This window comes from Ambystoma mexicanum, chromosome 8, assembly GCF_040938575.1.
Source record: "Ambystoma mexicanum isolate Mex_15411 chromosome 8, UKY_AmexF1_1, whole genome shotgun sequence".
Lineage (NCBI taxonomy): Eukaryota > Metazoa > Chordata > Amphibia > Caudata > Ambystomatidae > Ambystoma > Ambystoma mexicanum.
This window is the reverse complement of record NC_090929.1, coordinates 1,701,573,589-1,701,585,585: the sequence shown is the minus strand read 5'-3', so window position 1 is coordinate 1,701,585,585 and position 11,997 is coordinate 1,701,573,589. Positions and strand designations below refer to the sequence as shown.

General features: G+C 45.6%; 1 protein-coding gene across 1 annotated transcript in view; it reads right to left on the bottom strand.

Annotated features, from left to right (window-relative positions):
- Positions 1–3,404: 3,404 nt before the first annotated feature.
- The window catches only part of PSTK (phosphoseryl-tRNA kinase), a 90,274-nt gene continuing 81,681 nt past the window's right edge, over positions 3,405–11,997 (bottom strand). Inside the window, exon 6 of the mRNA XM_069612015.1 lies at positions 3,405–4,166. Within this exon, the coding sequence (XP_069468116.1) occupies positions 3,955–4,166 (212 nt within the window). The 3' untranslated portion in view covers positions 3,405–3,954. The remainder of the gene's footprint in view (positions 4,167–11,997) is intronic.

Genomic DNA, 11,997 nt, shown 5'->3' with positions numbered 1-11,997 from the left:
GTCTGTACCTGTCCCTTCTGGCACAAGGGCATAGGCATCTGCTCTTCTATACCTATACTCACCCCAATGTCACTCAATCTGTACCTGTCCCTTCTGGCACAATGGCATAGGCATCTGCTCTTCTATACCTATACTCACCCCAATGTCACTCAATCTGTACCTGTCCCTTCTGGCACAGCGGCATAGGCATCTGCTCTTCTATACCTATACTCACCCCAATGTCACTCAATCTGTACCTGTCCCTTCTGGCACAGCGGCATAGGCATCTGCTCTTCTATACCTATACTCACCCCAATGTCACTCAATCTGTACCTGTCCCTTCTGGCACAAGGGCATAGGCATCTGCTCTTCTATACCTATACTCACCCCAATGTCACTCAATCTGTACCTGTCCCTTCTGGCACAATGGCATAGGCATCTGCTCTTCTATACCTATACTCACCCCAATGTCACTCAATCTGTACCTGTCCCTTCTGGCACAGCGGCATAGGCATCTGCTCTTCTATACCTATACTCACCCCAATGTCACTCAATCTGTACCTGTCCCTTCTGGCACAGCGGCATAGGCATCTGCTCTTCTATACCTATACTCACCCCAATGTCACTCAGTCTGTACCTGTCCCTTCTGGCACAGCGGCATAGGCATCTGCTCTTCTATACCTATACTCACCCCAATGTCACTCAATCTGTACCTGTCCCTTCTGGCACAAGGGCATATGCATCTGCTCTTCTATACCTATACTCACCCCAATGTCACTCAGTCTGTACCTGTCCCTTCTGGCACAAGGGCATAGGCATCTGCTCTTCTATACCTATACTCACCCCAATGTCACTCAATCTGTACCTGTCCCTTCTGGCACAATGGCATAGGCATCTGCTCTTCTATACCTATACTCACCCCAATGTCACTCAATCTGTACCTGTCCCTTCTGGCACAGCGGCATAGGCATCTGCTCTTCTATACCTATACTCACCCCAATGTCACTCAATCTGTACCTGTCCCTTCTGGCACAGCGGCATAGGCATCTGCTCTTCTATATCTATACTCACCCCAATGTCACTCAATCTGTACCTGTCCCTTCTGGCACAAGGGCATATGCATCTGCTCTTCTATACCTATACTGACCCCAATGTCACTCAATCTGTACCTGTCCCTTCTGGCACAGCGGCATAGGCATCTGCTCTTCTATACCTATACTCACCTCAATGTCACTCAATCTGTACCTGTCCCTTCTGGCACAGCCGCATAGGCATCTGCTCTTCTATACCTATACTCACCCCAATGTCACTCAATCTGTACCTGTCCCTTCTGGCACAGCGGCATAGGCATCTGCTCTTCTATACCTATACTCACCCCAATGTCACTCAATCTGTACCTGTCCCTTCTGGCACAAGGGCATATGCATCTGTTCTTCTATACCTATACTCACCCCAATGACACTCAATCTGTACCTGTCCCTTCTGGCACAAGGGCATATGCATCTGCTCTTCTATACCTATACTCACCCCAATGTCACTCAATCTGTACCTGTCCCTTCTGGCACAAGGGCATATGCATCTGCTCTTCTATACCTATACTCACCCCAATGTCACTCAATCTGTACCTGTCCCTCCCTTCTGGCACAAGGGCATAGGCATCTGCTCTTCTATACCTATACTCACCCCAATGTCACTCAATCTGTACCTGTCCCTTCTGGCACAAGGGCATATGCATCTGCTCTTCTATACCTATACTGACCCCAATGTCACTCAATCTGTACCTGTCCCTTCTGGCACAGCCGCATAGGCATCTGCTCTTCTATACCTATACTCACCCCAATGTCACTCAATCTGTACCTGTCCCTTCTGGCAAGGCCGCATAGGCATCTGCTCTTCTATACCTATACTCACCCCAATGTCACTCAATCTGTACCTGTCCCTTCTGGCACAATGGCATATGCATCTGCTTTTCTATACCTATACTCACTCCAATGTCACTCAATCTGTACCTGTCCCTTCTGGCACAGCGGCATAGGCATCTGCTCTTCTATACCTATACTCACCCCAATGTCACTCAATCTGTACCTGTCCCTTCTGGCACTGCGGCATAGGCATCTGCTCTTCTATACCTATACTCACCCCAATGTCACTCAATCTGTACCTGTCCCTTCTGGCACAGTGACATAGGCATCTGCTCTTCTATACCTATACTCACCCCAATGTCACTCAATCTGTACCTGTCCCTTCTGGCACAGTGACATAGGCATCTGCTCTTCTATACCTATACTCACCCCAATGTCACTCAATCTGTACTTGTCCCTTCTGGCACAAGGGCATATGCATCTGTTCTTCTATACCTATACTCACCCCAATGTCACTCAATCTGTACCTGTCCCTTCTGGCACAAGGGCATATGCATCTGCTCTTCTATACCTATACTCACCCCAATGTCACTCAATCTGTACCTGTCCCTTCTGGCACAAGGGCATATGCATCTGCTCTTCTATACCTATACTCACCCCAATGTCACTCAATCTGTACCTGTCCCTTCTGGCACAAGGGCATAGGCATCTGCTCTTCTATACCTATACTCACCCCAATGTCACTCAATCTGTACCTGTCCCTTCTGGCACAAGGGCATATGCATCTGCTCTTCTATACCTATACTGACCCCAATGTCACTCAATCTGTACCTGTCCCTTCTGGCACAGCCGCATAGGCATCTGCTCTTCTATACCTATACTCACCCCAATGTCACTCAATCTGTACCTGTCCCTTCTGGCAAGGCCGCATAGGCATCTGCTCTTCTATACCTATACTCACCCCAATGTCACTCAATCTGTACCTGTCCCTTCTGGCACAATGGCATATGCATCTGCTTTTCTATACCTATACTCACTCCAATGTCACTCAATCTGTACCTGTCCCTTCTGGCACAGCGGCATAGGCATCTGCTCTTCTATACCTATACTCACCCCAATGTCACTCAATCTGTACCTGTCCCTTCTGGCACTGCGGCATAGGCATCTGCTCTTCTATACCTATACTCACCCCAATGTCACTCAATCTGTACCTGTCCCTTCTGGCACAGTGACATAGGCATCTGCTCTTCTATACCTATACTCACCCCAATGTCACTCAATCTGTACCTGTCCCTTCTGGCACAGCGGCAGAGGCATCTGCTCTTCTATACCTATACCCAGTATGAATCTGTAACTACTAAAGTTGTCCACGCACCTGTTTGGAAGTTTGGGGAGGGGCGACAAAGGGAAAACAAAGTTGTTATTGAAATATATTGTTATGGAAAACTTAGATTAAAAAAAAGAAACTGCTCCATCTTGCTGCAGTATGTGGGATAGAGAGGTGGAGATGCCCCAATGCTGATATTAGCATGAGCCAGCCATGTGTCACACAATATCAAAATGCACAGTTCCAGCCCCTTTTTATTTACACTTCGACTGCGTCCCTATCCCACCTGCTCACGTTTTCTTCACTCTCTCAAAAGAGCCTGGGGACTGCTTGCTTTTTGTTGGAGCCATAGTGGACTTTACGAAGGCATAATGACCGTACTGAGAATAAGGAGGCGGCTCAGGGTGGAACGGTTCTTGCCCAAGAAATGAATTTACGAACAAAGAGCTAAGCAATTATGCTGTGGAAAGAATCATAACTCGCACAGAGAACACATGAGGACTCTTGTATGCAATGGAGCGATTAGATGAGCTCCAAGTTGCGGTGGTTTTTTTGGTAGTGAGTAGCCGTTGTCCTGACATTTCCATTTGGATCCTCCGGCTGATGGCTGCAGGAAGGCCATGGTGGTCTTAACGCAGTTCTTGAGCCGCTTAGGTCTTTGGCACAGAAGCAAAGGCGTACACACTGCATTGTTTGAACAATACATATGGATCCAGTTCTGAAGGGCTGGAGCCAATAACGGTGGCTCTCCCACAAGGTCTAGATTGAGGCCCCCACACTCCTTGACTAGCTAGTCCCATGCGCAGTGTGCGTGTGCCGCAGCAGAGCAGTGTCTGCCCCGACCTGGAACATGGAGATGATGTGTAACAGCGGATCATCTGGGTGCAGATGGTCCAACGGTCCGGCTGCGCTGCTCTGCCGCAGCTCTTCTAGGTGCTCCCCTTTCAGGCGGTTAAGTTTGGCAGCCAGCAGCTTCTTCTCAGTGGCAGGAACCTTCCCTGTGGAGCAGGAAGAGAAGGAGAAAGATTTGGACCTGCAGACACAGAAACATAGCTATGACACAATCCCAATTAATGGGCAGGTGATATGAGTGGGTTTGACTGCAAAGAGAACAAGCTACTTACCTGTAACCATGATTCCGCAGCGTTGGGCCACTCATAGATTCACATGTCACAGTCGAGATATAGAATATACCCAACTGTCTTTTTAACACCATGTAATATCTATTCTCTTCCCCAATCGCTCACTCTTGCGCTCTTCCTGCCCCTACATAAATGTTATTCCTCTAAAGAGAATAATACATCAATAGCCCTTTATTAGGCAAGCATTATCATTTCTTTACAATTTTGGGATGAAAAAGACTGCTCCGGGAGCCAATAGCACGTTTAAAAATGACAATAAATGATCTTAATCATGTCTGTTGTCCCATGACTTGTAGTGAGGGGTCATCTGTCCAAGCTTTCCTGTTCAAATTATGAGACTTGTGTACAGTGTAAGGTAGGATATCTTCCTCCTCGTGCGCTTTGCTCATCCACCTCCAACTCTCGCACGGTCAGTCGCTTCTACAAGCAACAAGTTGGTGGTAGATCTCTCTCTTCGGCTGGGGCTTCCCTCTAGAACAGCCTCCCTGCCTCCCTGAAACTTGAGGAGAGCCATCTCCGGTTCCGGAAGCACCTTAAAACCTTCCTCTTTGCTTCTGCTTTCTTTCCCCCTAACCCCTGCTGAATTCCTGGTTGAAACTGAGATTGCACTGGTTACCTGGCCACCCTTATGATCTCGGACCCAGGCCCCGCCAGTTGCACACCTGCACTGCCTCCCTGGCAACCCCCGCACTTGGTGAATGTTTCTGTATCCCTACAGTCCCCCTACCAACACTTATTTCTGCACGTACCTTGCACTTGCCCCAGTTGACTGTATTTTTATTTCTCTATTTATTATTTTATCCCATGTACTGCACTGTTCCCTCCCTCTTCCCCCTCGCTCTTTTCCCCTTCCCCCTTCCTATGCACTTGCGCAATCTGAATGACACTGGGCCTAGTAAGATTGTTGTCTGTCTTCCCTCTGTTCCCCCTCCCTTGCCTCGTCGTACCTTGAAACACTTGTGTATAGGCGCGTTATAAATGTCATATCATATCATATGAGCGCCAGAAAATTCATGGACACGGCGGAACCAGGGGTGTCTGGCTTGGCTGAAGACCAAACACGAGTTGCGCTGGTAAAATACCCCTTGCCTGGCCTTCTGCCTCCCCAGTATCAAAAAACCTAAAACCCATACATGCATCCTTCACCCACCCGTTCCCACAAAACTAAAAACATGCCTGGACTCCAGCTTTCCCACCCTGTTTAGCACAAAAGCCATACCCGCCACCCCAGTTTTGACAGATGCAGTGAGGTTTAATGCTTTGCCCAAGATTACACAGGTGAGGAGGCACGGATTGGTGCAAGAGAGTGCAAAGGACTCCTCAGTGCAATCATGGCTGTACCATATCACTGCTTTACATCTGAAAGTCGCCACGGGCCCTGGCCAGCTCCGCCGCTGGTTATATAGCACTGCATATATTATGTCCTCGGCCGCTTTGCTGAAGAACCATGAGTGACTATCCTGAAGCATTGTGGGTGCACACTGCAACAAGACACCCCTAGACCCCAATCCCCAGTCCAGAGACTACCCGCATGGAATAGACCACCTGTGTTGGAGCCAATGCCTCATTCCACACCAGAGTCCCAAAAGGCCATAATCGGTTTTAAATCAAAGTTGTGGGATGTGTGACGACTCACAAGGTGTTGTCACTTCTCCGAGAGGGGGAGCCCTTTTCCATGAGGCTAGAGACTCCCTTCCTGGGTACAAGCGCACCCGCCTGGTAGAAAATCTCCCCAACCCTTGGTTACATAAAACATTACCACTAGCCAAATCCGCATCGTTCAACTCAAGGATTAATGACACCAAATCAGGTTCCAAAGAATTATTCACTATCTTTAGGGAACTAGAAAAGCCCTCCGCGCCACCTCCCTCTCTCCTTAAAGATGAGAATTGGTGCAACAGCATTCAGTCAGCGATGCTAGACAAACTTATCTCACTCCAAACCAAAATCCGCTGCCACCAAAAAGCTCTGAATAACCTCATAGCTAACTTACATAAGGTTACGCCTAAATCTCCCATGACCAAATCCTCCCCACCCTTCCATTTGAGAGATTTGACCGAGTTGGAAGTAATCACCCTGCTCAAATCCATCAAACCCTCAAACTGCAAAGGAGACACCTGTCCTTCCCAACTCGTCAAAGACTCGGCACAAATCCTAGCGCCTTTCCTTACTGCATTCATTAATTCATCCTTCCAGTCTGGACACGTTCCATCTGGTCTCAAGGAAGCATGGGTTCGCCCACTCCTCAAGAAACTATCCCTTGACCCAACGGTTCCAGGGATCTATAGGCCCATCACCACTGCCCCATTTTTACTGAAAATTTGTGACAAACAAACAGCCTACCTGCAAGTCCAAGAATTTTTGGAAGAGAATCGTCTTCTTAGCCTGGGGCAATCTGGCTTCCGCCCACGTCATGGCACTGAGACGGCCCTCTTAGACCTAAAGAACCAAATGGATGATATCGGAGACACAGGCAAACCTGCGCTCCTTCTGCTCCTAAACCTGTCAGCAGCCTTTGATCTGGTCGATCACAACACTCTGTGTCGTCATTTAGCTACTGAGGCCAACTTTTCCCCAAAGGCATGTGATTGGATCACCTCCTTTCTTCAGCAGAGAGTCATGAAAGTATTCTCCGACTCTGCCTGTGCCAACCCTAGCCATATCAAATGTGGCATTCCACAGGGATCGTGCCTTGCACCTACCCTTTACAACCTTTTTACAAGACCCCTGTTCAGCATCCTTGACGCCATGCACATCTCATATACTAACTATGCGGATGACACGCAGGTGCTTATCCCACTCACAGGGGACTATGATGCAGATCTGAACACACTCACCACCTGGATGGAAGACAACTGGCTCTGCCTCAATAGTGAAAAAACGGAGCTCCTGCTCATAGGGTCACCCACCACCTTGGGCAACCTCGATAAGCAGTACTCATCCTTCTCCATTGATAACATTCCTATCAAAGTCTCTAACAATGTCAAGACCCTAGGAGTCTACCTGGACGCCGACTTGACTATGGACAGACCGGTCAATGCCATTGTCTCATCATCTGCGTACTACACCAAAGTGCTCAACGCTGCCAGACCATTCCTATCTCGTCAGAACTGCCTTACCATTGCTAGGGCTATAATCAGCTCAAGGCTCGATTACTGCAATGCTCTCCTCAAAGGAACGTCTCAAAAAAACCTCAACAAACTTCAGCTGATGCAAAATAACGCACTCGGGGCAGCCACAGGAACATCTAGAAGAGATCACATCTCTGAAGTGAGAAGACTGGTTCACTGGCTCCCAGTGAAAGAAAGAATTGTCTTTAAAACCCTTGCCATCACCCACAAATGCCTCCATGAGCTCGCACCTCCATACCTATCCCAGAGAATCACGAGGCATACTGCCTCGAGGCCTCTCAGAGAAGGCTATTCCAACACGATTCTCACACCTAAAATCCTTAAAGCTTGAGCAGGCAGCTCCAGCTTTCCTACATTGGCCGCCACTCATTGGAACGCACTCCTCTCCCACCTAAGACAGATCAAATCCCACCAAGTTTTCCGCAAAGCCATCAAAACTAAGCTCTTTAACTGAAAGCTAAAAACCTAGTACCACCTTCTAAGTTATAACCACCATACTGTTACTCTTTCTTTGCCCGTCACATTTTTCTTTCTGTATGTCATGTAATTTGTAACTAACTAAGAAACCTGAGGGCGCTTGAACCTGTATGTCAAACCTCTTACATATTCTTGTAACAGCGCCTCGATGCCCCTCGGCTGCAAGTTGCGCGATACAAATAAATAAAAATAAATAAATAAGAATTGTCTGACCTACTTACATGAATGATCAAAGCAACCCTTTATCTGAAATCTCTTTAGCTTTGTTTTTTTTTGTGTAAATTTATTAGCAATTTCTTTAACCAGGATTTTGTCACTCTAAATAAGATGTCATAGCTCGATATTCTCCTGTAAAAAAAGAGAACAATAAAAGGTACAACTTCTTTAAGGACTTCACTAAATACAGCAACTGTATGGAAGGACTCCCATCAAATCCCCAGTTGCAAGGATGCCAACCACGTGTTTATTTCTTTTAGAATTTATGAGGAAGTCTATCCCAAATGTTAGCTTGAATGGATTGTGATCTCTCTCGGGGGGCGTAACAACACCTCCATATCTGGAAACAGAGACCAATGATTTACAGTAATAAGAAAATAATCTATTATAGAACTGCCACTACAGTCTTTAGAAGCAAACTTCCTTGGTTGTCTACTAGGCCTTTCCCATTAGGTACATTTTAAATAATTTCCTTTTTTGACACCATAATATTATTTTTATGTTTTATTTGTGTTTATGGTTAAGAATAAACCTTACACAATTATTGCACAATATTATACCATTACAATTATTTCATATAAAAAGAATCTTACACAATTCATCAATAATAAAATCCCAAAAGTAGAACTTTATCAAAACATTTCATATAGATTTTACCTTTCATCTTACTCTGAATTTCTACTATTAAGATATTCATTAATATGAATCATTAAAACTTCTAGAGGGTCCCTGTAAAGTTCTTATTTACGGGGGTGGGGGGCTTTCACCATATCCTTTAGAATGTCCCTCAGGAATCTCACTACTGCTACAATAACGGGAATTTTCCTACCTTCAATTATTCTGGCCTACAAATGACCTGCAACTGAAGGAGGTAGAGTGCACAAATCTCTCAAAGAAGAGAGTCCTTTTCTGCATGAGAGCTGGACGTTTCTCTAGTTCCTTGTCTTTGCAAAACCTACAGTTTCGTTCTCTCTTCATAATTCCCATACTTGGCCCCACTATTTCCAAGGTGTGCACACAATGAAAGCGAAAATCTAATGTAGTCGGCCCACATTTTTTCAGAAGCAAACAGGTACACATAGGGCGGCATATCAATTACATTGGTATATTGAGTAGCAATATCTCTTTTGTAAAGCCAGTCTTTGGAGGTCCATCTTGTCACAGATTCTGTACCATTGCTATTAGAAGATAAGACTTACAATCCGATTTCAACTCATTCAACATTTTCAGATTTCCTTAATTCATTACTTTCTTTAGCCCTTTACAATCATAGGGGGAAGCACACAGTGGGGAAGCAGAGAAAAGGGGAGTCAGGAGGTAGCAGAGGAAGGGGAACAAGGGATCTACAAGCAACCAGGGGCTCGGGGGAAGTAGGTAGCAGATCACAGAGTCTCAGGTAGGGCAGAGAGTGCAGGGTGTCTGGACCGAGGTGTTAAGGAGGAGCCATTCATTGTAGAGGAAGGCCTTGAGAATTGATGGGCCAAGTCTGATGTTGATGGGGAGGAAGTGGCAGGTCTCAGATCCTAGACAGAGAAGGCCTGTCTTCTGGTTCTTTCCTCCCTGCACTGTCGTAATTCAAGTCTGCACATTTGCTTACTTCTGGTGGATCGCAGGCCTCCAGAGATGCTGAGTTTCTCAGTGAGGTAGATTGGGGACTTTAGGATGACAGCCTTGTAGAAGATGCAACCGGATTTGAAGATGATACAGGCTTGCAGTGGGTGCCAGTGCAGTTTGATGAGGGTCAGGGTGATGTGGTTGAATTCGGCAGAGTTCTATTATAACTCTTGGTGCAGCATGCAGAACACATTTCAGGGGCATGTGAGGGGTCAAAAATGGAAGCCAGACAAGTAGCGATTTTATGAAATAATAAGGGGTGATAAACGCCTCACTTTCCCAAACCTAATGACAATTTCCCTTCCAATTAAACTAAGACTAAAGGAAAACACTCTAATAAAAGATATCTGTCCCTCACACTTGTACATTCAACAAAAACATACAGGTATTATATGGCCATTCAAATTCAACAAAATAACAATTATATTCAAACATAAACTTTGTAAGCATTTATCCTTGTAACCAGGGTGGATCCCCTTCCCCAGGATTAATGCAGGAGTTTCCAAATCTAAGTTCCAATTAAGTTCTGTTCCAAAGGCAACACAAAGTTCCTTTCACTTCATGAATCTTTCACTTGGCACTTGGATTGTCTTTTTGCTAAACACAATTTATCACTCTTCAAAAGGATTGTCCAAAGTTTCTACAAAAAGACTTTGTATTCACACTTCAAGTCAATATTCATTACTTCTCTTTAAAGAACAACTACTTTGACATTTCTTCTTAATATACTAATAGGCCCTTTCCTGGCATACTCGCCTGCCAGAATAAAACTCCTACCACTACTTCAAGTACTCTGTGGTGAGGCTTGCTTCCAACTTTAGAAACGTCTTTGACTTTCAACAACATTGAGATTCACAACTTCTTCCCCAAAGGTACAATACACATTAATGCTGCCTGATCCACTGATGTGGTTGCCACATGCAATGCAGGTTATGTTTCTCTCCCCCTTGATGATTTCTACAAGCAGGGTTTCTCGCCTGCCACTTTTGGGTTCCTACTATCACACCAGTTAACTGCTGATTTTGATTCTGAACCATTTATAAAGGCGCACACAACAAACCAAATCGAATCCTGGCGCAGATGAGTAACTTAGTATAGGATCAGTCAACATGGTGGTAGTGTCATTGATATCACAGAAAATAACGCTTTTACCTGAATAGATGGGGTTCTAAACCTCCTCAAAATACTAAAAGGGAACTGGCTTTCCTTAAGTTCAAATGAAAGTTGTTCCACAATCTGGGCCCAAAGACTGAAAATCTGCAATCACCCCTTGAGACTCATTTTGTCCTTGGAATGGCCAGTAGGAGTTTGTCTTCCGATCTTAGGGTCCGTACCGGATGGTACAGCTTCAACTTATCCCGTAGATAGCTTAGTGCCAAGCCATTAATGCATTTAAACACCAGACAACCTTTCTTGAATTTTATGCGGTCCTCCACTGCTGGCCAATGAAGGGAACGGCGGAGACCTGAGGTTAAGGTGTTTTTAGGTGAGCAAAACACTAATCTAACTCCAGAATTTTGTGCCTTTTGTAGGTCGATGGATCCGTTTAGCCGGAACTCCAGCATTTAGTCCATTACAATAGTCTATTTGTGAATTGACTAAGACTCCCACAAAAACAGCACGGTCAGTCTGAGGTACAATAGGGAGTGCTTGCTGCAACAACCAGATATTATAGACTGACTGAGCTTTAGCAGAGACTTGACCATCACAGCCCAGGTCACTCTGCCATATGCATCCCAGGTTTTTAACCCTGGATGCATATTTAAGCCTTGAGCCCAGAAAAAGGGGAATTGGTGGGATATTATTCCCCTCCAATAGATGTTTTGGTCCAAAAAAGGATCACCTCTGTTTTCTTGGGATTGAGTTGTAGCCGATTATGTGCCATCCATGTCCCTATTTGTTCCAAACATCTACCTACTTTGATAAGAGCAGTATCCACATCATCGAGTCTGATATAGAACTGCGTATCATCCGCATATGAGTGGAACCTGATGTTGATGTTCTCTAGTATGTCCATTAATGGACAAAGGTAGATGTTGAATAAAAGGGGAGAAAGGGCAGAGCGCTGTGATACACCACAGCATTGCGAGAGGATTTCAGTTATGAAAACTCCAACCTGTACACATTATTTACGCCCCGCCAGTCAAGATGCAAACCAGCTTAGAGCACATTTGTCCACATTCCCTATATTCTTTAGGCAGTCTAGCAAAATGCTTTGGTCCACTGTATCAAATGCAGCGGATAGGTCA